The sequence below is a fragment of the Thamnophis elegans genome, chromosome 6 (genome assembly GCF_009769535.1).
Source record: "Thamnophis elegans isolate rThaEle1 chromosome 6, rThaEle1.pri, whole genome shotgun sequence".
Classification (NCBI taxonomy): Eukaryota; Metazoa; Chordata; class Lepidosauria; order Squamata; family Colubridae; genus Thamnophis; species Thamnophis elegans.
This window is the reverse complement of record NC_045546.1, coordinates 19,690,048-19,717,958: the sequence shown is the minus strand read 5'-3', so window position 1 is coordinate 19,717,958 and position 27,911 is coordinate 19,690,048. Positions and strand designations below refer to the sequence as shown.

General features: G+C 38.9%; 1 protein-coding gene across 1 annotated transcript; it reads left to right on the top strand.

The window, feature by feature from the left end:
* Positions 1–27,845, top strand: CENPJ (centromere protein J). Its single transcript, XM_032219236.1, has 17 exons — positions 1–141; positions 4,780–5,273; positions 7,318–7,441; positions 9,037–9,321; positions 11,696–11,834; positions 13,876–13,981; positions 14,387–15,935; positions 17,274–17,406; positions 18,035–18,200; positions 21,369–21,608; positions 23,334–23,433; positions 23,708–23,766; positions 24,351–24,455; positions 26,401–26,541; positions 26,624–26,708; positions 26,806–26,926; positions 27,550–27,845. Exons 2-17 carry the CDS (start codon positions 4,860–4,862, stop codon positions 27,740–27,742), a joined length of 3,960 nt encoding a protein of 1,319 aa, XP_032075127.1. The 5' UTR covers positions 1–141; positions 4,780–4,859; the 3' UTR covers positions 27,743–27,845.
* Positions 27,846–27,911: the final 66 nt, after the last annotated feature.

Sequence of the window (27,911 nt, the reverse complement as noted above, 5' to 3'; positions counted from 1 at the left end):
GGGGAACTACGACTCCCAGAAGGCTCTGCGCTCCCTATTCAGCCTGTGGCGCTGATCGCTTCGAAGGTGGCGGTAGGTTTGTACTTGTAAAGGATCCGACTGTCGGCGCTTTCTGCGGGAAGAGGTTGGACGTCGAGTGAGGTGAGTGAGGCGACTGAGAGGCCGTTGTAGTCTGTTTTTCTTCCGCTGCCGGAATTCCATAAGATGCATCTGTGTTCAGGATTTGAGGACGTGACGGCGAATTCGCTTCCTTTTATTTAGATCTCTAGCCCACCTTTTAGGCCAGGGCTCCCCAAACTTGGCGACTTGAAGACTTGTGGACTTCAACTCCCAGAATTCTCCAGTCAGCAATGCTCGTGTTTGCCTCCTGTCTGCCTTCTCCCCTTCTCACACCAGATGAATAGAGTTTTTAATTAAGAAGTCAAAAAGGCCCCAAGGCTACGTAAATGAACACATTGGCATCTTTGGCACAATCCCTGTGTTGGGTCAGGCATTGCAATTCTGCAAAAGTGCCATCCAAATGAATGGGGAATAAAATCTCATCTGGATAATTTATGGAGTTGGGGCTCCATTGTCCTTGGAGACACCAGAGTTTTAAAGGGTTATGATTCATTTGGGTGCATATCGAACTTATGGGATGACTCTTGTATTTTATCTTCCCATGTTAAAAACATGCAAATAGTCAGAAATCAATTTTTAAAATAAAAAAAATCATTTTTTTCTACTTGTTTGATATTTAATTCTTGTCAAATCTGCTTTATTTTCCCTTTCATTCATATGTACTGTGCGTATACACACAATACAATCAACAATTATTAATGATTGTTAGCAAGGACTCAGTTGCAGTGTAGAATGAATGCACCATTTGGGAGACTTGACAGAGTAGATTAAGGATAGGTTGTGATGACGAATATCTAGTTGCTAGGAGTCAAAAACGACTTGATGGTACATAATAAAAAAAGTATAAAAGTAATAATGTTACTTTTACTGTTAGGTAATTGGTTTAAGATGAAAACATTATATAACAAATACTTTGATATGAGTTGTAGTGCTTTTTTCAATGCTTTACTCAACTTTAGATGAAAAAGGCAAATAATATTATGCTTGTAACATTGACATCCTAAACTGTAAATAATTTCTTTTTCTTCTCTTTTCTCAATACTTGTCTAAACTATCTAAATAGTACAATGTTAATTATCTTTAAATTATATAACCATCACTGTTAAAATGACACCTAACAATAAACAAGATTTCTAATAACATAATATAAAGGGGGGAAAGACACTGCAAACTCTGGAGATTTATAAATAAAAAATATTATCACAACCAACACAGAAACTATTTTTAGTTTATGAAAGCTGCCTAAATCAGAATGTGGAACAAGGTTGTGTTGAATTCTGTCAAGGTAATTGTGAAATGAAAAAACAGCAACTGCTGTCTTACACCAACAGGACAGCAATATGGATTACTTGTCTATTTATCATGTGGAATTATCATATTTTCATTTTGTGTTTATATGTTTTTGGTATATGTTTTATAGATTTTTTATAAATTATTATTTTTAATTGTAAGCCAGTTAGAACTGAAAGATTGGGTGGCATTAAGACACTGTAAATAAATAAATTTGGTAGCCAAATAAAAAACACAAATATAAATAGATTTTTAAAATATTGGACACTTAATTATTGTATTATATTTCCATCAAATTATATTTCCATGAAAAGAGGAAGCAGGCCAAATTAGTTAAGAATTGTCACTCATTAGTCTGATCAAATATGGTCCAAGAAGCTGAAAAAAAGTACATGAGTATTTATGTGCTTGTTTATTTTTTGTGGTTTATATGATTCTGACTTACACACCTAAGTAATAGAACTAAAACTTAGTTTAAAAATTATATAATCTAATTACTGTATTTTTCGAAGGAACAAACCTTCCCCCACCCTTAAAAGTGGGTGAAAATTTAGGTGTGTCTTACAGACCGAATACAAGCATTTTTGGCATCCCAAGCCCTCAGTGCGTCATGTTTTCGCCCTCCCAAGCCCTTAGAAGCACTCTGCAGGCCCAAACTGGGTGCGTTTTTGGGGAAAACAGGCCCATTTTTGGTGAAAACTGGGGCATACCGCCTGCAACCCACCACTGAGTTTTTTGAGCAAGAATTGTGGGTTACAATCTACTTTTGCTAATGACCTGTCCAGAATTAAGATGGTCTTTGGTATCAGAAGGTTTTCAGGCTTAAAGTAATTCTGCCTTAAGACTAAATGTTTGTCCCTATCCATATCCTAATAGCCTCCAGGAAATCAGGAAAGGCCTACTACTGCATCTCTTGTCTGGCGTGCAGTCATAATGTTCAACTGAGAATTAGCTTACTGAAAATATGGAAATCCTCCTTCTCTATGAGGAGAATTACTAATCTTACATTATGTTATTTCCTATATATGGGGTTTATCATGAGTTCTACACCTCCTTGTGGAGCATCAGTGTACATTATACTGTGTGGTATTTTCAATTATAGCAACCACCAGGAGGCACTATATGGCTGTTTTGATTCACATAGGAAAATCCTTATTAGCTTACAAATGATACCTGACTTCTATTAGCAAATGATCTCGCTCAATGGCTTCTTGTAGATATAAAATAAGAGGAACCAATCTCCCTGTGGCATCGGTAATGGAAGGCCCTGGAAGTTCTCTTTTCTCCATAACTACTTAGTGAAACATCCACTCAAAAGGAAGAGGACCCTAGTAAAACTCTCATTTCTAAAGCTCATGGGCAGTCTAGAAGGGTATTTTGTTCGTTTGTTTGATTGATATAGCTCAGCGATGGTGAACCCTTTTTGGCTCGTATGCCATAGGTGGGGGGAGGGCAGGGGGTCCTGAGTGGCCATGCCGCACTCATATTGCAACGTGCGATCCCCCAGTGCGCATGCGCGTATGAGAGGCGCGACCCCCCCATTTTTGCATGCTTTTTTCGCCCTCCCCAGGCTTCAGAGGCTTTATAGGAGCCAGGGGAGAGCAAAAACAGCCTTCCCCGCCCCCCCCCCCCTGGAGGCTCTCCGGAGGCTTTAGGGACCCTCAGGGGGCTTCCCTGAAGCCTCTGGAGGGCAAAAAACAGACTTCTGGTTTGCTCGTAGGGTTGTTTTTAGTCCTCTGGAGGCTTCAGGGAAGCCTCCTGAAGGTCCCTGAAGCCTCTGGAGGGCTTAAACCGACCCTACGAGCAAACCGGAAGTCCGTTCCCGAACTTCCAGTTTGCCCATAGGGCTGGTTTTTTTGCGCTCCAGAGGCTTCACGGAAGCTCCTGAAGCCTCCGGAGGGCCTTCGCGGGGGGAGAAGGCTCCTTTCACCCTACCCAGGCTCCTATAAAGCCTCTGGAACCTGGGGAGGGCGAAAAATGGCATTAAAAAAGGCTGAACTCAGCTGGCCAGTTGGTGCATGCATGCTGGCCAGCTGACAGGGCAACACCTCGCGTGCCCTGACAAATGGCTCCGTGTGCCACCTGCGGCACGCGTGCCATAGGTCCACCATCCCGGATATAGCTGGTCACCTTTCAAGCAACTCTGGCCTGATACATACAATCATATTTTTTACATTATGAAGCACAACCAGTTAACAGAAGTGGGTTTCAAAAAGGGGTTCTCTGCCCAGTTGCTGGGTGGGCCTGGCCATGGTGGCCGTGGCCTAGTTGGCCTCCTACATCACGGTGGGGAGGTGTTTTTGCCCGGGCTTCAGAGGCTTGTGCATCTGAACTAGTCTTTCCTATCTTTTTCCTCTAGTAGTTGTGGGAATGAGCTAGATCAGTTACCCTGATTCCACATGCAGTTTTTAGATAAATCACCAGATCCCCATCCTACCTCAGGAATTACCAAGCATACTACAAGATATGCAGTGAAAAACAAGTTGCCAAGAGAAGTCCATATAAGATCTACCAAGAAAGCAATTAGAACGCAAATACTACAGATGGCAAGAGATAAAAGATTGCACTACTATTGGATGGATACCGGATGATGTAATGAAATGCTATAATAAAAATTAATTTAAATTTATTTAAATTTAGAATATTATGCATAAAATGAAGTAATAATAGTTATAGACAACTAAATGATTAACAATGATAATAATGTATACATATATACTAGATTGATAATATGAGATTTTATATAAATTGTAAGTCAGGACTATGGAGAGGAATGCTTGTGCATTTTGTAACAAAAAATAAACAATTTTATACAGAATACAATATAAAGATGTATTATTACTGGATGGTTTGTGGATGATGTAATGAAATTGCCATAATATAAATGTATTCCAAATTTAGAATATCTCACATAAAAGGAAGTAATAATAGTTATAGTCAAATAAATGTTTAACAATGATAATAATTGTATACATATATATCAGATTGATAATATGAGATTCTACATAAATTGTAGAAAAATTCTCTACAAAGAATTTGCACACAAACATCATTATATCACCTTTGAGTTTCATGTGAGGTCTGGACACAGAAAAATAATATTACTTATTAGTATTATACATGTCGGTCTGGGACTTGCAACATCCTGCCAGATTTCCCACTGACTTTGATTATGGAAAGCTGGCTGGAAATTACTTTTTCTAACCACAGTTGGATTTAGTTAAGGATGACCAATGGCACTACAGGGATTTCCATCATGCTTTACAACTCCATCACTTAGTGACAGAAATTCCAGCCCCAATTGCCATTGTAAGCCGAACGTTAACTGTATGTGAATTATGTTTTTGTTTTCTTTTTAAAATTGTTCAGGAACGGAAAGTGAGACCTTGGATTTCTCAAACTTCTTCGGCAAGAAGATTATTTAAGGTTGGACTGTTTTACTTTTCCAGATGGCCATCTCCACAGATCTGAATTGGGAGGAAAATTTGGTTTCGGACTGGATGTCTAACGCTGCCCGTGCTGGAGTCATACTAAATCCTGCTTTCCCTGGTTTGAAAACTACCAGAGCAATCAGCACGGAAAGTGTCTTATCGGGTCATTGTGTTAATTTGATGCACAGATCAAGTAGCATTTCTCCAAGTGAAGACACTATGCACCAAGAGCAAACACTGGACCTTAAAAGTTCTTTTGAGGAAAAAGTGGCTGTCTCCAAGACAGCTTCAGCTTCTAACAGGGAACAAACATTAATGGTTAAAGATGTCCCAGCTCAATGGACCGCCACTGAAACTAAGCCTGGTTCTGATCAATTAGATGACCTGGATGAAGGATACTGCACTGAATTACTCTTACAAAAGCTGGAACAGGTAAAAAACACTAAGATGATGTATGTTTTTTAGACAGATTAAAAATATTCTTCCTTGTGAAAACTGGGTACATAGTTCAAACCTTTTGCCAGGGAAACTGTCGTGAACCCACTTCTTTATGTGTTGTTATGGTTTCTCTACTCTTGCCAAATCTGAGGAGAGATGTTATAGTTTCATTTGAATCTCAGTCTGGTACTTATCAACCAGTAACACATCCATATTTTCTCACCTGTTCTAATGCTAGACTCTACTGTACAAATTGCAAGAATTAGGTGGTACTTGTGCTTAGCCTTCAATGCTAGAAATGTTTTTAAAGTATATTGTTAGTTTTGTTGTGGCCCGCCAGTGGAGCTGGCAGCAGATTCGAACAGTAAGGAGATTGGGGAGTAACTCATGGGCCAGTCCTGGAGTCTGCAGAAGGCTCTGATGAGGGCTCTGTATCAGAGGCAGAGAGGGGGCCAGAGCCGTATGCCAGTTATCAGCTGCCTTCAGAGTCAGACGTCAGTGATGCAGACGAACAGCTGTTCCCAGTGTGCGCATGCGCAGAGTTGCCAGATGAAGGGAACAGCTAAAGAACAGGGGTCGACTTGGGAGTAAGGCCACAGGTGGACGATGAATGGCCCCTCTCAGAAGAAATAAAAGAGGAGCAAAAGGGGAGTGGAGTTTGCAGGAGAGAATTATTTCACTTAATTGGTTCGTGACTCTCTGAGACTCCTTGCCAAGTTTTGCAGATATCAGCCTGGCAGCTCTCCAAGCCAGATAAGGTAACTGTGACTGTAAATCCTCCCTTGAAAGACTTTGAATTTGATTTGATTTGTTTTGATTTGTTTATTTATAGGCCGCCCTTTTCCCTGAGGGGACTCAGGGCGGCTTACAATCAAAAAAGGGAAGGGGAGTGTAGGACAATACCAAAAAGAGATGTGCACAAAGTAAATTAGACAGTAAAACTCAACATTCACTCAGCATTCGGGAGGGGCGAAAATAAGATTATCCCCAGGCCTGACGGGCTAGCCAGTTCTTGAGGGCTGTGCGGAAGGCCTGGACGGTGGTGAGGGTACGAATCTCCACGGGGAGATTGTTCCATAGTGTCGGAGCCGCAACAGAGAAGGCTCTCCTCCGAGTAGTCGCCAGTCGGCACTGACTGGCGGATGGGATACGGAGGAGGCCAACTCTATGCGATCTGATGGGACGCAGGGAGGTAATTGGCAGAAGGCGGTCTCTCAAATAGCCAGATCCACTACCATGGAGCGCTTTATAGGTGGTGAGTAAGACCTTGAAGTGCACCCGGAGACCAACAGGTAGCCAGTGCAGCTCACGGAGGATCGGTGTTATGTGGGCGAACCGTGGTGCGCCCACGATCACTCGCGCGGCCGCATTCTGGACTAGCTGAAGTCTTCGGATGCTCTTCAAGGGCAGCCCCATGTAGAGCACATTACAGTATTCCAGCCTAGAGATCACAAGGGCTCGAGTGACTGTTGTGAAGGCCTCCCGATTCAGGTAGGGCCGCAACTGGCGCACCAGGCGAACCTGGGCAAATGCCCCCCTGGTCACAGCTGAGAGATGGTGGTCAAAAGTTAGCTGTGAATCCAGGAGGACTCCCAAGTTGCGGGCCCTTTCTGAGGGGTATAAATTTTGCCCCCCCAGCCTGAGTGATGGTATGTTGGTCAAATTTTTGGGAGGGAAACACAACAGCCACTCGGTCTTGTCTGGGTTGAGTATCAGCTTGTTTGCTCTCATCCAGTCTTTAACGGCTTCCAGTCCCCTTTAACGGCTTCCAGTCCCCGGTTCATCACGTCCACCGCTTCATTGAGTTGGCACGGGGCGGACAGATACAACTGTGTATCGTCCGCATATTGGTGGTATTTTATCCCGTGCCTTCGGATGATCTCGCCCAGCGGTTTCATGTAAACCGCTGGATGTGAATGAGCAAAATTCACAGTAAATTAAGGAAAGGGTTTTTTGTCGGGGCTGTTTCCCTTAACTGTATTAGCTCATTAGTCTAATGCATAAGATCTAAGAATAAATCTACCTAATTATACTTAAGCTTAAAGAACTGCAACACCACAAAAAGGAGATTCTGAGGAGGCAGCAAATGGAGCAAATTCAGAGATTAATGGAAGAGCAACAAAACTTACTTTCACTGGTTGCTGAGCAGCAAGAGCACACTGGTGAGTGTGACCTAATTTTAAAATATTTAGTAGACATTCATTTTACATATGTTTTTATGTGTTTTGAGATAGCTGGTAAAAACTACTTTTCTTGCTGCCTAGCTAATCACTAACCATATAAATTGAACTATATGAATCTTGCTAAAGATTTTTGGAAGATGGACGTTGACACCTCTTTTTTCAGACATCCTTATTAGTGTATAAATATGTGGCATAATTCTCTTTTTACTATATAATTGCTTAAGCATCTTATGATCCTTCTCCAACACGTTGATTAGAAAGACATTTTGTGGCTGCTACTATTAAGACCTATAGTGTCCTCTTTTAAACATAACAAATTCTAGAAATTTGAAGGTTCATATTGTAATTCATGCATAGAATTCATGTTATTAAAACTTATCCTTCTTATAAAATCACAGTGCAGGTAGTCTTTGATTTATGACCACAACTGGGAGGAGAATTTCTTTGGTAAATCATGATTATAATTTGAGTTGGACCTGATTTTTTTGACAATTTTTACAGTTTCACAGTTTTTAAGAAAACCATGCCGTTAAATGAATCACAATGCTGTTAAATGGCCTCAACATCCCAAATGGGTGTTTTTTTGCCAGCAAAAAAAATACATGCAAATTGTAATTATTACTTGATAGCAGGGAGGTGCAACCTGTCATAAATGTGAAGCCAATTGCAAGCACTCAAATTGCAATCATGTAGCCGCAGGGTGGGGGCAACAGTTGTAAGTGCAAGTACAGATCATAAGTCACTTTTTTCCAAGGCCATTGTAACTTTACATGAACAGTCATTAGTCAAGGACTACCTGTAAATCTTCTTTTTAAATAGGTGTGGAAAATATGACACCCATTTTACACACTAAGTAGGTAAACAGGAGACTGATGAAGCTTTGTAAATCCAAATAAATGATTCAGCTGTTTCAGAATTATGAAATAAATATGATTCACGTGAATAAATATTAGTTTTGACTATAGGAAAATGGTACATTTGTATTTTTGGAAATAATTTTTAAAAATAAGGGTAAGAGACACATGAATGAAAATGCAAAAATTCTCAGCCCAAGATTTTCAGATTTGTTCTTCTACCCTATCTAACTATACAGTTAGTTCAAAACAGTGGTGAAATTCATTGTTTTTTTACTACTGGTTCTGTGGGCATGGCTTGGTGGGCGTGGTGTGGCTTGATGGGCATGGCTTGGTGGGCATGGCAGGGGAAGGCTACTGCAAAATCTCCATTTCCACCCTATTCCAGGAGAATGGTACTGCACAATCTCCATTCCCACCCCACTTTAGGGGGAGGATACTGCAAAATCTCCATTCCCTCCCCACTCTGGGGCCAGCCAGAGGTGGCATTTGCTGGTTCTCCGAATTGCTCAAAAATTCTGCTACAGGTTCTCCAGAACATGTCAGAATCTGCTGGATTTCACCCCTGGTTCAAAATATGTATCTTTACAATTGCAAAGTATTAAGTGTTTCAGGCTTTCCTTGATAATAAATAGCAGATGCAGAAAAGAATGGAAAAGGTGAATGTTCCAGTTTCCCACAAATCAGTTTAGTATCTGTCATTTTGTGTTTAAATGAAAGGCTCTCCTGCAGTCAAAGATGATGGAACGCAGAACTATCCTGGATCGGTTTGTTTGTCTCCTGTCCCTTATTTTCCACAATGTCCCAGTAGAGGCAACACTGATTGGGACAGTACACCTCGTGATTCTTCTCCTGCGGACCAAAGAGATTATTTACAAAATTTCAATCATAACCAAATATTGAAGAAAAGTCATTCTGCAGACCCGTTTTATAAGAAGCAGCCTTTAGACATTTCTTTGAAAGGAAACAATGAATTGAAACTTGAAGACCAAAAGTCTATTTCAGGTAAAGCAAACCTGGATCCTTACCAAAAATACATGTATATCTAACATTGGCCAACCTAGAGTTATTGATATAATATATGTAATGATACAGAAATTTGTTCACCATTGGAGATTACGATTTTCTCTCTTACTGGAAAATACCAGTGATTCCTCAATCTTGCAAAAAAAATGGAAATTTTTCTAGTTCAGTGAGTTCAGTGATAATCTTTTCTTTATTTCAGAATCTTTACAAATTTCAGCCTAAGGAAATAGCTTCCATATCTTTCTCTATATTGGTTGGAGCTAGATGAAGAGATATGGTGAGCTTTGGGTCTCAGAGGTGTTCAGATTTACCATAATAATTCATTTTATCTTTTTTAGGAAATGTATTCCAAATCCTGAGGAGGATTTTCTAAAAACAAGCAATGTTATTTATTTTTATTGTTTTTTTCAACCCAAATTCATTTACTCTTTCTACCTTGGTAATCATTTGGGATGATTTTCTCATTAGTTGAATACATGAGAACTTGTAGAGAAGATTCAATCTTTTATCCTGCTTTCCACATCTTCACAGACGTATCTTAGGAAGTCAGTGGGTCTTCTATTTTACATAAATGACAGATGGGTTTTCTTAAAAGAATTTCTGTAAAGTAATTCTATGTACTCAAAGGTTACGTAGATTAATTTCTGACTTTCATAATATAGATGAGAGAATTGGTCCAATTAAAAAAATCCAGAGTTTTTACCATGAGACAGAATCTCACATACTTTGATATTTTTTCTTTTCTTTTCATGGTCTGCATGTTACACTGTTAGATTGTAGGAGCAGACAAATCTTTGTACTAATGTAAACCAAATTTAAAATCCTTTGACTGCAGAGTAAGGTGAAAATCTTTGAGGTTGTGCATTGCTCTGTACTTCAAAGGTGAGAAAATCCAACATGTATTAACAAGTTTTTTGACTATTCTCTTGAGGATTTGGAAATATTGGAGAAAAAATAGTTCTGGCTTCTTTTTCATTAATGCCTATTAAGGATCCCAAAATTTTTTGCAAAGCTATCCAGTAATGTCTGTAGACAAAGATGTTATTCCAGAAGATATTTTAAAACAGTAACTGTCATGAATGAACTTTAATTGGCTCCTAAGTGGTGAAATGGGGGAGGATGTGTTAAAAATAAAATCTATAATAGGATAGAATCACGACCACTAACAGGCTTGAAAATCTTATGTTAGAACCTTCAGAGTCTTCTAAAAGTCTAATATCCAAAATATATAAAATAATGTTAGTAGTGGTTAGACATTTCTCAAAGAAACATGGGAATCAGATTTAAGAATCAATACCATAGAGTAGACACATAGTAGAACTCTATGTTATGTTCTAGATAAGCAAAAATCAGAGAACACTATTTAAATATTATATCTCCATAGAATTTTTAAAAATAATTGGGAGAGGTTCAAATACATTTTGGAAATTTGGTAAAACAAAAGGTACCTATATGCATATGTGGTGGTCCTTGAGGTTGTACAAAGATTCTCAACAGAAATGATCAGAGGGATTAACAGCAAGGGTATTGGACAATGTAGTTATGCTCCCAAGATACGTTTACTGTCTTTATTTAGGGAGATAACTCATACAATGGAAAACATAATTGTTCAATATATGATGATTGATACGATTCAAGTGCAGCTATAGCATAATAATGGAAAAATACGAAGCCTCCATTATTAGATTTTTTTATATGGAAAGTTGATGTATAAAAGATGGCAGATGTTGTGATATACTAGAAAAGTTACCTTTGATTTAGTTTGGGAAATAATTATTCTGTTTGCAAAATGCAATTGTCCAAATTATTTTTGTTTACCCCAGTTTATTGAAAAAAATATTTTAGAGTCTTTGTCCCCCCCCCCCCCCTCTACTGTGATCATGTCAGATTGTTGGGGATTGTCTGGACAAGCCTGCACAATTTTCTTGCAAAGAAAAATTTTCAGAAATGGCTTGACCAAGGTCATCCAATTGGCTATGTGCCAAAGACAGTTTCTAGCCTGATGCCTTAACCACCACACCAAACTGGCTCTCAATTAGTTTTTCAATCTCTTAAATAAATTCTGCTATGATATTTTAAAATTTTAAATCCTGTCATTTACTCTCTGAAATGAATATTCTCAATGAATATTTTATTATCTATTGCTAAGACGTATGTCCCTCACCTTGTTTCTGTGGTTACATTTTTTTAAAAGGAAAATAAAGTAAATTTTAACAAAAGCTAGAAGAGAGAAAAATCAAGATCTTGGCTAGAAGGGCAACCTCACTGCTTTATTGACAAAGATTGCACAAGAAATATTTTTGTGCATAAAGAGGCAGTGGGGAATAGCTTTGCATGACTTTTACTTTTGAAGGCAAAACTAAACAGTCTCCAGAACCAAGTCTACAAGGAAATATAGAAGGAGACAGTGATTCTGAAGATCAAAGGAATACGGAGGCCTCTAAAATTCTGACTGCAGGGAAGTGTTCAGGAGCTGTTAATGAAGAAGAAAGGTAAAAGAAGTAAAAGTGCAGTATTATAAATGCTGACAAAAAATGTAAAAGCAATTAAGCTTATTAATTTTGATTATATTTATCAGTTAAAGCTGAAAGAATGGCAGTAGCAAAATTATTTGCCTGGAAGAAGATTCCAGTGGATCCATCTGCAGAAATCCCAAAGGTGCTTTTCAAAAGGCAGCTGGACTTTTTTGTTTTTTTTCCACTCAAAATGTTTCACTTCTCATCCAAGAAGCTTCTTCGGTTCTGGCTGAACGGTGGGGAATGGAAGGATTTATATTCCTTAGCAGTCATCTAGTCATTAGCAGTGTGAAGGTTGGTCATTAGTTCTCTGAGAATCGTTGACTACAACGCAGCCCTTTCAGCAGCCCCAAGAAGGTCCTTACCCATTTGCCCTCTGATGCAGGTGATCCTGAGGGTACAGATAAATGGTTCACTGACAAATGCGCGCTTGACAAAAGCACACCGATGAAATCGCGGTGACAAAAACCGCGAGTTCGAAATTGCACCGACGAATGAGCGCAGAAGCGTGCCAACAACAGTGCGCCGACAAAAGTGCACCTTCAACGAACAAGTAATAACAACCGAATAACCCTAACCCTAAACCTAACACTAAACCTAACACTAAACCTAACCCTAAACAGAACCCTAAACAGAACCCTGAACCTAACCCTTACCTTAACTGAAATCACACTTTTGTGGGTGCGGTTTTGTTGGCACGTTGTTAAGGGCACGTGTATGACATCGCGGTTTTTGACGCCGTGGTTTCGTCGGCGCGCTTTTGACGTGCACGCATTTGTCGGGTCACGCAGATAAATCCCCAAATGGCTTCAACAAATCTCAGAGAACTAACAATTAACCTTCAGAGTGCTAATGACCAGATGACTACTAAGAATGTAAACCTTTCTATTCCCCACCATTCAGCCAGAACAGAGAAAGCTGCTTGGATGAGAAGCAAAATATTTTCAAGGAAAAAAAAATAGGCAAGTCCAGTTGCCTGTTGAAAAGCAATTTTGGGACAACCATCACCTGGATGATTCAGAATCTCCATAGATACTTGCAGGAATTTAGAAAGCAGAATGTTAGAAGGATCATCTTATTAAAATTTGGTCTATAAAAATGTTGGGGAGAAATTGAATACTATTACTAAAAAGCTCAGTACTACTATTTTGAATATTTCCCAGGTGACTCCAAAATCCTTATATCCACTTTGAAATTTCAAACCATCAGCGTAGTAAATATCAGGGCATGAATAGTCTCCATGTGCATTTTTCATTAAAATAAATAATGTAATGGATGCCTATTGTAGGAGATGGTCAATGTAACACCAAGTTTTAAAAAGAGAGCAAGAAGGATCTAAATATTATTAGTTATTATTTAATATATTAATATACCATTTCTTATGCCTCAGAATTTCAAAGCAATTTACAATCAAAACAGCAATAGCGATGGCCTTGTACAACATAATTGTTTCTCTGGATAAGTAACTCATTGTTTCAGTAGGTAGTACATGCTCAAAGGCTCCACTCAGTAATCTGGCTATGGCAGTTTGCAGTTGCAGTTGCAGTCTCTGAACGAAGCATAAGGTAGCTCCTCATAAAGCACATGGTACCAGTCTAAATATGAAGTGGCCAGCACATGAACAATTGCAACTAGGCTGCATTTGTCCAGGAAAGAGCAGAGTTAGTATACCAATCAAAGTTGGTGTGTTAAATCTATTTCTGATGGAAAGGATTAACTAATAGTAGATCTGTAGGAGAGGGAAGTAATGGCATCATATGAATGGCAAAAGGTGAAAATGTATTAAAATGCAATAGCTTTGGGTACAGAATCCAATCTAAATTGGTCATTAAACTTTACATTTGACCCAGATTGGATCCTGCCACATTATCCTGGGACATGTATATTTGCCTTTATTCATGAGTATTGGGCGCGTTAGGACAGGGTTGCAGGATTTAACAATTTTAATTCTTTTAATAAATTGCAACAAGAAAAATATACAAAATTATTTTGTTCTGTTTTGATTCTCTTGAAACAGGCCTATTGTTGCTAGTATGCAAGAGAGAAAGCAAACATTTGAAGAATTTCTAGAAGAGCAGATACGGTTGGAAGAACAGAGGTTGAATGAAGAAGCAACTCTCAAGGTTAATAGTTACAGTATACAAAATGTGTCTGTTTCATAATGTGATAATTTTTTTTTCATGTAGGTGTACAGTTTGTAGAAAATCTGGAATCTGACAGATTATTTTGATATAGCAATAGCAATATAGCAATAGCAGTAGACTTATATACCGCTTCATAGGCCTTTCAGGCCTCTCTAAGCGGTTTACAGAGAGTCAGCATATTGCCCCCAACAATCTGGGTCCTCATTTTACCCACCTCGGAAGGATGGAAGGCTGAGTCAACCCTGAGCCGGTGAGATTTGAACCGCTGACCTGCTGATCTAGCAGTAGCCTGCAGTGCTGCATTTAACCACTGCGCCACCTTGGCTCTTTATATATAATTATATATAATTTCTTACATATATATAAATTGCTTTTCTTTTTTAGGTTGCTGAAAAAACAGCATTCCAGAAACCAGTTTCAAAGCAACCATTTTTAAAACGAGGTGAAGGCTTAAATAGATATACCAATGCCAAATATAAAGTAGCTAAACAAAAAGAAAGTAAGACAATTCTACAGCCTGATCCCTTCGAAATTAAAAATACAATTAAAGCAGACAAACAGCCGCTTCATCGGAAAACTGCCTCTTCCAATAAAATTTCTGACAACTTTGTGCCTAAACTTGTAAATCAGAATATTAAAACCAAAAAGAATTTGTCTTTTTCTGCTCGAAAGACGACGAGACTCAGAAATGGCACTGGAAAAGGTATTTCTTCATCTGCAAGGCAACACACGAATGAAATGAAAAAGGAAGTACTGAGAAACTCTCTAAGACCAGAAATAAATGGAGAAAAAGAAAAGAATGAAGAAAATGTAAGGCCACTTGCAAAGCTGCATGAAATTGATGCCAAGTTACCAGCAGGAAAAGAAGCACCGTCAGAAGTAACTGAATTTCTTATAAATCCACGTGAAAGAGACCAAGAGCTGTCTTTTGAACTTTCTTTCCAAAAGAAGTTGGGAAATTGGGAAGCCGAAAAAGAAAAAGAAAAAAAGGAATTGGATGAATTTTTGTTTTTGGAGCAGGCTGCTGATGAAGTATCTTTTGCCAGTAACTCTTCACTCGTAATAAGGATCTTGGATCAAGGCCAACAAATTTCCTCAGGGCATAGACTGTCTTCTACGCCGATTAAACCAAGGTTGGAGGAGCAGCAGATGAATGTGCTAAATGTCACAGCTGCAGCTAACCTGAACGGAAGAAATTGGGTTTCCCAAGCATCTAACCAGGAAAGCCACAAGGATAATTCCCAGGTACCAGAACCGTTCATGTTTCATAGAAGTTCAGTTGACTATGAAACACTTCAATCTTCTTCCTCGACTGAATGTCAAGATTCTGAATTAGATGAAGACAACTCTGATGAAAGCAGTGAGATGACTTCTGAAAGTGAAGAAGACTTTGAGATTACCATAAAACCTGCAAGTGAGGGAGCTGAGAAGATGACTTTGAAAAACCAAAGCGACTGTCCTGAATTTTCAGAGTGCAGAGAACAATTGGAGAGCACAGAGAACACGAAGAGTCCCGTTTCAATGGAAAATGAGGACGGTGGCCAGCCTAATGAGCTATGTAGAGATACTGTATATCCAAGTGTGTTCTGTAGGGACAGAAATAAATTTGAGTTTGATGATGAAATCTCATGGACTGACTTTGAGAATAGCAATCTGTGTACACACATTCCAGATGGGGATATGCTCTCTAAAGGACCTCTGACTCCTGATTGTTCTAAGACACCTTTTCCTGATAAAGTAATAAAAAGGAAGATTGCCATGGTGAAGAAAGGAGATGCTTTGCTGAAACAAAATATGACAGTTAACGAGGAAACTGAGCCTCCTACATCAGATCTGATGCTAAAACTCTTTCCTTCCCTAAAACCTAAACCGAAGGCAGATGCACAATCAAGACATGAGAGCAAATCAAACATGACTCAGGAAGAATCAAATGGTAAGGAAGAGAGAAAAATCAGTTACTGTATGTAAGAATTAGCCCTATATCATTTTATACAAAATATCCTATATACGTATGTTCTTTTTACATGGCAAGTAGATTCATTGCACTGTAAACCACTGTTAAGAGCCAAAAATTACTTAATAATTAAATTAATTATTAATTTAGAAAGCATCATTTTCAAACTCTGCAGCAGTTTTATGTAAGACATATAGAGGCTATTTGATGCATATTTTGCAGTCTGTCACGAATGGTTTTAATTAAAACTAGACAACCCGTGACCCCTTAGGAAGGTCATCCTTTTAGTCATTTCCTTAGCAGATTGCTCAGTGACAGAACGTCAAATGTTCTAACTTCACTGTAAAATTCAGAAATGTATCTGTCTTGAAAATAGCTCATGAGGAACCGTATGGTGCAGGAGTGTCAAACTGGATTTCTTCGAGGGCTGGATCAGCATTGTAGTTCTCCTCCGTGGACCAACCCGGGGGGGGGGGGGAGAGAGATGGGACGGGTGCCCCATATTTTGGCCTGCTTGGCCTCTTGCAACACTTTGCCAGTCAAAACGTGGCATGGGGAGGCAGCCATTTTGGCTGCCAGAGGCAGCATGGGCCAGTCCTTTCCTGTTTCCAGCCCAGCCCCGCAGACCAGATTTAAGCACCCTGCAGGATGGATCCCACCCACGGACCTTGAGTTTTTTTACCCTTGGTATAGTGCAATCAAAGATCAGCACAGGAAATGTTTTATGACATTTTGTATTATGTCACCAACTGTTTCATGATAAGATGTCAGAAAATGTTATATGAAATTTGCCCAATTTCAATTCCATGAAAGTCATGGTTCCTGGATTTTGGACATGTAATGTAATTCATGTGGGGGGGGCACTTGCATTGCATTTTGGGGGCTTGCGCACCCCCCCCCAACACCTCCTTTTGGCTTCCCGGTTGGTGCAGGAGGGCTTCCAGGCTCAAAACAGGGTGCGGGGAAGGATGTGCGCACATGCTTGGGGGTTGGGAGCGGTGCCCAGGTCCCCCCCCCCCCACATGCCTTGCATTATGGGTGCTGGCACGCTGGTGCGCTTTTACACACGCTCTTTCAGCATGCAACAACAAAAAGGTTAGCCATCACTGTGTTAGAACCTCTCCAATTTTACGGTTCTGTAATTATAATAGCTACAATTGGAGGGTTTATTTTTTGGAAATAAATGCTTTTTAAAAAACTCCACTGACCTTATAAAATCCTCAGCAAAGCCCTAGGTATTAATCCCATTTTAAGATGAGATGAGTAGATGAGATTTGATACATATTCAAAAGTTTTATATAATTTATTCCTATTTAGGGGAGAGTGTGCGTTCACAGCTCTTGAAAGAGAAGCTTGTTGAATTGGAAATGGAAATTGAAAGGTTCAGGACTGAAAATGCATCCCTATCAAAACTTAGAGAAGAGCATGAAACTGCCCTGGAAAATATTAGGTAATGTAAGTTCTGTCTCTACAGGCTAAATGATCTAAATTATGTTTCTCCCTATAGTCTTTTCTTCTTTTATTCCACATCTATGCAGAGATGATTTAGTTATGCTCCTATTGTTCAAGAGACTTTGGGCTCCTCATTTACTCCAAATACATTAACAGGTAGGGTTGTATTTTATTTGATGTTCTGGAACACTATATGTCAAAATTCAGTCATTGTTTCCATGTCTTGCCAAAGTATGTAACTTTTTCCAGAATTAAAAATAATATAATTAATGTATGAATTTAATATTCAAATATTATAAGGGCCTTTTCTAAAAAAAATTGATCATACATTAGCACAGTATCCAATGATCAGTTAAGAATTTTTACTTTGAACAATTGTTGATTTAGCAAGGAGAATTATAAATATAAATTCTCTTTTGTTTATTTCTCCAGCCAACAATCTATGGATAGATTTTGAAAATATCTCAAGCCTATTATTATAAATAAATGAAAAGGATTTTCTAAAAATCTTTAAAGAGTTCAGCTTCAGTGCACATCTTTTTTTTAAAAAAAATGGACTAATGTTTCCAAGTTACATTGTGATATCTGATTTAATATTTTGTAATTTTTGTTCTATAAACCTTCAGGAAAGAAAAATCTGCCTTTGAACACCATAAAACACAAGAGCTTGCTCGAATAGAGGAACTTAAAAAAGAAGAAGCAAGGAAATTGCAGAAAGAACGAAAAGTTTTTGAGAAGTATGCACAGGCAGCTAGAGCCATTCCAGATAAAAAAGAACGTGATGAAATTCAGGTATGAATGCAACATAAATGATCAACCTAGGTGAAGGAAGTGAATAATGGGTATTTCAGCCTAACAACAGAAATTAAAGCATCAGATAAATTTGGGGGGGAGTTGACATTTTTTCACAAGAGCAAATATGACCATAATACCAAAGAGATTCATTTTTTTACACCATGGTGACCAGAACACTGCATCAAGAATTGAAAAGATTCCCTTCATTTCTCTGTTCAAACCTTTTTCCTGTGAATCAACCAGTTTGTTAATGAAAACAATTGCTTTGCACTAGATACTCCTATACATTCCACATGTGAAGGTTTTAGGAGAAAACATTTATTTATTTACTAATAAATAAATAACTCAATGCAGCAAATATATGTAACATACCTTTCTCCTTTTATTTTCCCTATAACAAAAACCCAGTGAGGTGGATTGGGCTGACAGAGTGACTGGCCCAAAGTTATCTAGTTGGCTTTCATGGCTAAGGCAGGACTTGAACTCACAATCTCCTGCTCTCTAGCCTGGTGCCTTAACCTCTAGACCAAACTGTCTCGTTCGATAAGCTTGGCTGTGAAACCATTGCTATGTGATACTCAACTGTTTCTTCTTAGTCTTTGGAGTACATCCTACTTCAATTGCAGCTAAAATCCCTTCATCCGATAATTATCACAATCATGGATGATTGTGGGACCTTCCTCACAGCCATGCTACTGCGCATTTCTCCAGTCCTTGAGTCAAAAGAGAAAGCAGGTGGCATAACTTGTCCTGTTTTGATAGCTGGCCTTTAATCTGCCTCAGAAATGAGAGCTGCAAGTAGTTTGGAGAGGTTTAATTTAAGGGCAATTAATCGGCCAGTTCCCCTATTTTTATTTATTCTCTTGGCCAGTGTCACTAACTGGCAGAAAAAAACCACCAGCATCCAGTGGTGGGAGAGGTTTAGTTGATGTGGATGTGTACCAGGGGTGGGTTTCTCGCCCCGTTCCAACCGGTTCGGTTGGAACGGGGCCGGTGGCGTCCTCGGGCACGCACGCGGTGCACGCACGCAGTGCACGCATGCTACTAGCGTCTGCGTGACGCTCCAGCTGCTCCTGGACGATTGCGCAGGTGCTGTATGCGTCCTGCGCATGCATGGAAGCACAGAACTCGTCAAAACCGGGTAAGGACCGCGGGTGGGCGGGCGGGCCCTTCCGCCGTTCCCGGAAGTTACTTACTTCCGACCAACCGGTTCGCAGGGACCGCCGCGAACCGGTTGAAACCCACCCCCGATGTGTACCGAAAGGGGTGGCATGTGTCAAGTTGCCTCGGGGAAGAGTTGCTGGTATAGGGACATTAATAATAACCAGTCAGATTGGTTCATCAGTTTTCTGAAAAACAGGCAGTGTCAAAATATAGACCACATGACAGCTTGCCTGACCTATCCAGAGCCCTCTCATTTCATCCTGGGTCTGTTGCCAGCACAGCTGTTTGGACATCAGTTTATGTTCCTTTCACGTGGACCAAAGCGGGAAATTGGCACTGACTTTCATCCAGCTCCCACTTCACAATGAAGGCCAGAAAGGAGCAGCAGCATTGGCAATGAGTTAGCCATACCTCATGGAGGTTTTCCAGGGCACACGCGGAATGGTACATTTCTCCCACCCTCAGTAATAAAACAGTACAGTTCAGCAAAAGCAATCATTTTATGTAGATGGAAAGAAACAATAAACAGATTTTGGATGTTTAAGAATGGATTCCAGATATGCGTTACCATTTTTTGAAATGTTTATAGTCTCAAAATGAAAAGATGAAGGAGTGTGTTTCTGTATACTCTAGATTTAACAAATTGAATTAATTATTACATTATTACTTAAGTCTTGTTTCAGTTATGTTTAACTTATTTTAATCCCTGTAAAAATCCTTTGTAGTGTTTCCTAAATAATCAGAGAAAGAGAATGTGTGTGTCTGTGTGTGCGTGTGTGTGTGTGTGTGTAAAACTGGCATGCCCACAAATATATTAAGGATGGCATATAAATAGTACTTTGTGAAGACTTGATGCAGATAGATACCCTGCAGAGACCAGTGTCCACTCTCTTCTGCTTCACAAATTAAATGACCATGGCAGGCAGTACTTGGTGAATGAGCTGAGCTCTGCTCACAGCAGCTGGCCAACAGGAAATTGGCAAATGTCACTCCCTGGTTGTCTTATCACAGAGACCACAATGGAAGCATTATAAATTGTTTCTAAGGCAGCACTTGCCTTGGGAGACAGTGATTTAGCATCATACAGCAAAGTAAAAGTTACCACTTTTTAAAAATTGCTTCAGTTGTTGCTTATAGAATAATAGCAATAGCAATAGCAGTAGACTTATATACCGCTTCATAGGGCTTTCAGGCCTCTCTAAGCGGTTTACAGAGAGTCAGCATATTGCCCCCAACAATCTGGGTCCTCATTTTACCCGCCTCAGAAGGATGGAAGGCTGAGTCAACCTTGAGCCGGTGAGATTTGAACCGCTGAACTGCTGATCTAGCAGTAGCCTGCAGTGTTGCATTTAACCACTGCGCCACCTTGGCTCTGTGATTGTCTCTCTTGCACAATTACCCTTTGCAGCTTATTCCCCAGTTGGAGTGCTCTTCTGGTCCAATAGGCCTTGCTTTGATACTTTCTGCAATTTTTTCCTTTCCTTCTCACAATCTATGAAGGGGGAATCCAATTACGTGTTAAAAGTGAGGAACACAGGTTAATAAAAAGCGAGCAGGAAAGTTCCAATATCTCAGGGGTTGCCACAAAGAAGAGGGAGTCAAACTATTCTCCAAGGCACCTGAGGGTAGGACAAGAAGCAATGGGTGGAAACTAATCAAGGAGAGAAGCAACTTAGAACTGAGGAGAAATTTCCTGACAGTTAGAACAATTAATCAGTGGAACAGCTTGCCTCCAGAAGTTGTGAAAGCCCCAACACTGGAAGTCTTTAAGAAGATGTTGGATAGCCATTTGTTTTAAACGGTATACAGTTTCCTGCCTAGGCAGGGGGTTGGACTAGAAGACCTCCAAGGTCCCTTCCAACTCTGCTATTGTATTATAAAGTATAAAAGTGAGTCTTTTGGGGAAAAGTACATTATTTGTTGCTGAAGTGAATGAATGTACTTCTAATATCGTTTTGATTTTCTGCTATGGAAAGATGTTCATCTGTCTTTTTTCTCAAGGCTTTGAAGCAACAAATAGCAACACTGCAGGAAGATGTAAAAAAGAGAGAAACAAAATGGTCAGCAACTCATACTCGTCTGAGGGATCAGATTGAAGCCTTAACGAAGGAGAATACACAACTGCGAGAAGAAATCAAAATTATGGAACGATTCCGTTTGGAGGCCTGGAAGAGAAAAGAAGCCCCCACCAAGAAAAAGAAAACTAGTAATTCTGGTTCCTCAGACACGCATGAATCTACAGTGAGTTTTCTTCTTTTTGGAAAAAAAAAGTTTTCAGAAAACTAGAGACACAAAGATTTTGCACTGCTTCAAAAGCAGCATGCAATGTTTTCCAGACCTGAGAGAATTTTATTTGGAGTTCCACTGCATGTATCAAATTACAGAAAAAAGCAGTATTCAGAGCTACTTGGCACTATATTTTCCATTTTCTAAAAAAACATGGCGTCACCTTATTCCCAACTCTGAGTGTGAAGAGATAGGTCGATTGATACATATATACCTTTCCTTCATAGGAACAGGTGAAATTGAGAATAAACACTTACCTAAAGTGACAAGTGTTTTACATTTCAACGCATGGTTTTTCCGGACAGCTGTTTCTTTAAAAGCATCTGTTTTGCTATTTGTTCAGAAAACTTTATTGCATTTGGGTATGTTTCACTATTCAAGGAACCCTGAGTAAAGTACTGTGGTACCTTGGTACTCAATTGCTTTGAAACTCACCAATTTGGTACTCATTTTGATATGAAAATTTTGTCCCAGTATTTTTTGGTTTGGTACTCAGTGCACAAACTAGAACTTGTAGCTATTGGTTGCCTTGTGACTCAGCATTATTCCTTATGGGAAAAAATTATTTGGTACTCATCGTTTTTGGTACTCATCGCTCCTCCCAGAACCAATGATTGAAGAGTCCCAAGGTACGACACTATTTTGATAGTGTTAGGATATCTGAGGTATTGCCTCAGTAATTTCTGTCTGTCCAGTAAGATAAGCAGAGTTGAGATGCTCTGAATCCCATTGATTAAATAATGCCACCAATGGGACTCCAGTAATGTGCCATCTCTTATACCAGTGATGGCTAACCTTTTTGTCATTGCGTGCTGAAAGCACGTGCGACAGCATACCCGCACCCATAATGCAATGTGTGCATGACTCCCCTACGTGCCCTGCTCCCTGCACATGTGTGTGACCCCCCTGCGCTCCCCCATGCATGCACCCCCCCCATGCCCATTTTTTTGCTTCCAGGTTAGTGCAGGCTTTCCAGGCCCAAAACAGAGCACCAGGGGGCCTCACAGGGCCCCAAAATGTGAGCGCCCCCGTGCATGCGTCCCCTCATGCATGTGCGCATGCATGGCAGAGACCCGAAGATCAGTTGGCTTGTGGGAGGCGCACACACATGTCCGGTGGAGCTGGGCTGGGGCAACAGGTGGTGTGCCCAGAGTGCTCTGCATGCTACCCATGGCACGCGTGCCATAGGTTCACCATCACGATCTTATACAGTATCCATCCTCTAGAATAGCATTTTCCTAGAGATTTGTAGGCTCTCATCCTCTAAGGGCACAAGTCTTTAAAAATGTCGCTTTGCTTTTGTGTGATCTGTATTGTGACGCATTGCCAGGCACTGGGAGATTTTTTTTTAATCCATTGTACTTTTTGTTATAGTACAGTATAAACTGCCTTTCAGTGTTCTATGTAAATAGCTAGAAATATTAGCAATTTTGGTGGGAAGAGCAGAACTGAAGTACAAAAGTTGCAGCTTTTAAAAAAAGTTTTTATTATTGTGTATTACTATAAAATTCAATTCCTTGATTGCTTTTGTGAAGTATACCAATGTGCATAGTAATATTTACCATATGTTGTTGGTTTCTGAATTTTAAAAATGACGTAATTTGTTTCTTGAAAAAGCTTAACTTTTGGAATAGTAGACATTTGAAGAAGATATATTTCCCCTTTTTTTGGTCTTTCTAGCATTTGCCAGCAGCATTGCCCAAGTCTCACAGTGGGTCTTCAATGAATCAAGTAGAAAAGAGCAATAAAATAAATGTCAAAAGTGATTTGCCATCAGAAGGTAAACTGTTTGATTAAAAATTGGATCTAGTAGCCAGAAGTGGCAGTTTATTATCCCTTCAGAATTTTGGATCTGTTAGAATGGATTTGTTTGTTTGCAAAGTATATGAAGCTGCAAATTGTTTTCTTTCTTTAAAAAAAAATTATATTGATTTTAAATATGTTCTGCCAGATCAATTATCAGTGTTTAATATTCTTCTAAGTGGATTAATGTCATTGATAAGATTTTGGAAGGTTTATATTCCTATTTATTAATGAATCTATATTTGAATTAGGAAGCTTGTCACCAAAATGTGAACCAGCAAAAGCATATGAAGCTGATTTGGACAAAAAGGTAATAACACCTGAAACACCCTAAACATTTATGGCAGTAAGTTTATTTTTTGTTGAAAGCAGGCATGCTAGTATTTGATTTCTAAAATTGACCATATATGACCATGACTATTACAATTATGGCAGTTATAGTTTAATGGTTTAACCAATGGTTTAATGGTTTAAACAAAATACTTATTTATGCCCATTATATGCATCTTTTAACCATGATGAAATTTGTAAAAAGTGTTCAGAGAAATATTGGTTGATACTTACATGATGTATAAAGATGTACTTTAGAAAACCCTAGTTTTTATTCTTAGAATATGAATAGGCAGAATTTATCTTCTGAACATCTCAGATGCAAGAAATTCAATTAACTAATTTTTATTCTGATGTTTGATTTTCATGGTATGGAACCCTGTTCTCTTTGGAAAATGAGGTCTCTTTGAAAACAATTTTCTTGAGTGTTAACTTTTACAGCTACATGAAATACAGAATTGCTTGTCAATCTAAAAACTCAGTATCATGAGGTATAATCTGTACAAAATCCATAGCAATATAGTTTGCCTCTTTAAGAAGTTCCTATTGCTTTTGCCATTTTAGAATTTTCCTGCTGATGGAACTACTGAATCATTAGCAGCAATAACTTTTGAGTCTTCAGAAAGTGAAGAAGAAGTTGAGAGAGAAGCCAGTCATCCTGATGGAAAAGTAAGTTCCTCTTATTCGCTATAACAGGATGCAGCACTAAGGAACAATGAAGTACAGTGGGAATGTTTCCTTGTTCCATATTTGGACCTATAAAGAATGCTAATCTTGTAGATCTTTTAGATCTAGTCTAAAAGTGTGCTACATTATTTTGAATTTTTGAAATTCAAACCGAGAATGGACACAATACGGTTTTTGATATTAGCTCAAAGTGTACTAGTTTATTTACATGTTCTACTCAGTCTTGAAAATCTTCACAACATGGAATTTAAATTTGAGCTATCTTGAACAGAATAAAGCAGACCGCCATTTTTCCAATCTTTGAAACTATTCCCATGCAATACCAAGTACATGGAACTTGCTCATATTTGGCCCCATTGTATAATTTTACAAGGAATAGATGCGGGACTAAACGTTGAACATTTGCAATTCAGCTCATTGTTGTTCTTAAGATTCTGAAATGCATAAGCACTTATCTTTTTAGCAATAGCAATAGCAGTTAGACTTATATACCGCTTCATAAGGCTTTCAGCCCTCTCTAAGCGGTTTACAGAGTCAGCATATTGCCGCCACAGTCTGGGTCCTCATTTTACCCATCCTCGGAAGGATGGAAGGCTGAGTCAACCCTGAGCCGGTGAGATTTGAACCGCTGAACTGCAGAGAACAGTCAGCTGAAGTGGCTGCAGTACAGCACTCTAACCACTGCGCCACCTCGGCTCTTTGCTTTTTGCTGTATATCCATGACGGGGGTAATATATAAGGTGGGCTACATTCTACTTGGAAAATATTACGAATCTTTTCATGTGTTCAGAAATGCTGAAAATGTAAAAGAGTTGGAAAAGGTAACGTCGTGTGATCTGCTGTCCACACAAGCCCTAAAACTAAATAAAGAGAACCCGATTAAACAACTGAGTCAAAAACATTATACTTGTATACTTTATATGATTGTAACCCCCCTTGATTCTGTGGGGTAGGCAGCATCCAAATGCTTACAATAAACAAGTAAATGGAATGATTCATAGATATTTTCCATTTCAAGAGATGATGTGCTTCCTATTCCAGATGCCAAACCAGCTTTAGACTATTCTTGCCATAGCCCCCATTTCTTATTTTAGGAGCTGCCGTGAGTATAGAAGCACTCCCAAATTGCATACTTTAGGGAGGAGACCATCTCATCTAAGAGGAGTCTATAGAGACAGGAACTTCATCTTGCTTCTTATACTTCATCACCTCCTTCACTCTTTCCTATTGTAATTCTTCAGGATTTGGTTCAAAATTTGCACTGTATCTCCAGTTTGGAGATATATAGCTGGTTATCATAAGCAAACTGATATCTCAACTCCAAATCTATGGACAAGCTCTCAACAAATTCTATTCATTGAAGAAAAGAGGGGACAGTAGAGTGATTGGGAACCTTATCATCAATATATCCATAGTCCAACATTTCCTCCATTAATATCCACTGGAATTGTCCACTCAGGAAGGAGCAGAAGCATTGTAAAATACTACCCTTGATTCGTAATCCTCCTAGATGGTACAAAAGTGCGCCAGAATTGCTTTGAGTGCTGCCATGAGATCTAGCAAGATAAAGGTACAAACACCACATCCATCCAACATCCACTGTAGATCATCCACAAGACCAACCAGTGCTGTTTTTGACTCGTGACCTAGGCTGAACCATGACTGGAGGAGTCAGGATAGTAATACTTTGTTGCAAAACCGTATCCATGATTTTTTGGAATTAAGGAAGAAACCCTAATCCTAATCAGATTAATTTCTTCAGGGGAGAGAGACATTTGTTTTTAAAGTTCTTTGTTTTTAAATGTTGGGATTGCATAGCAGTTTGAATATTGTGTGACTTTACAAAAGTAAAGCTATATGGCGCTTCATTTAAACTTTCCCAGATTAGAATTATTAGTAGTGAAACTTTTTGCTTGCTTCCTTTTAGGTTGAAAAAGTGTTAAAAAATGGTTGCCATCTTATTATCTTCCCTAATGGCACAAGGAAAGAAGTAAGCTGCGATGGAAAGACTACAACTGTAACCTTTTTTAATGGGGATGTAAAACAAGTCCTGGACGATCAGAGAGTTGTATGTATCTATCATATGGCAGTTTTACATAATCAGAACTATGCACCAGCATTCACATTAACTTTAAAACTTTTCTCAACAGATATACTATTATGCGGATGCAAAAACTACACATACCACTTATCCTACAGGTTTAGAGGTTCTCCATTTCTCAAATGGACAGATAGGTAAGACGGGGGAGCGCTTGCACGCAGTTATCATGAATTCCATTTCTTTTGTACATACAATGTAAGAAAAATCTGATGTATGAATGTATTATTGCAGAAAAGCATTTTCCAGATGGAAAAAAAGAAATTATATTCCCTGATCAAACCATTAAGAATGTATTCACAGATGGGCGAGAAGTAAACATTTTTCCTGATGGCACTATTGTCCACATGCAACAGTAAGGTTTTTACCCTGATAAAATATAATTTTAGAGAAAGTTTGATCTAAATTCAATTGCAAACATATGGAGGGGGGTATCATTAAGTCTGGTTTTTGGAGCAACCCAGGGTAAGTGCTGGGTGGGGGGAATAATCAATCAAACTCTACTGGTTGTTTTTCAGATGACCATTTGTTTTGAGTCCATGGCCATTTCCCCATATTGAAGAATAAAAAGGGTGAGGAAGAGTTATGGCCAGAATTATGACTTATTCTAAATTTATCTTCCCAAATATTTTTGACAACTCCAGTATTAATAACTAGTTTCTTGGACTGATGGCAGTTGAGATGCAAACCGTTGAAAAAATTAGGCTGATTCTAGTCATTACAACTGAGCATAATAGACTTATGTGGCAAAATGAGAAAAAGGGAAAGCAAAATATATAGCAGATTGATATAATCAATAACAGAAACATAAAATAGTATTTGAGGTATGCACATTTTATGGAAAAATACCTTGCATAGCAATTGAACCTCAAACAGTAACTAGGCCAAAATCATATTCTTTTTCCCAGTTCCTAATTTTTCTTTTCCGCCGAATTTAATAAGACCAAGGTATTGGTATTTTTTTGTATTTTAATTCAGAGATGGAAGTAAGATTATAGAGTTCAGCAATGGTCAGCAAGAAGTGCATACAGCTGATTTCAAAAGACGTGAGTATCCTGATGGCACAATCAAAACTGTTTATGCTGATGGACATCAAGAGACTCAATATGCCTCTGGTAGACTAAGAGTTAAAAATAAGAATGGTGATGTTGTCATGGACACCCATCCCTGAACGTTTATGTTTTTCTGTATCTTAATATTTATCAACATTTACATTTGCAGTTATTTTTTCTAGATGTTCTCTTGTTTGCATAAAAATATAAAAGCTTTGTACACATGCGATAAACTTCTTAATAAATTATTTTTAAAACTCTTATGTCTAATGCTTATATATTAACATT

What these genes read in the sequence shown, in the direction of transcription:
- CENPJ (XM_032219236.1), top strand. Translation starts at nt 4,860, where the DNA reads ATGGCCATCTCCACAGATCTGAATTGGGAGGAAAATTTGGTTTCGGAC. An exon ending in AAGTGATTTGCCATCAGAAG is followed by an intron (nt 23,434 to 23,707) that starts GTAAACTGTTTG and finishes TATTTGAATTAG; the next exon opens with GAAGCTTGTCACCAAAATGT. An exon ending in AAGCTGATTTGGACAAAAAG is followed by an intron (nt 23,767 to 24,350) that starts GTAATAACACCT and finishes TTGCCATTTTAG; the next exon opens with AATTTTCCTGCTGATGGAAC.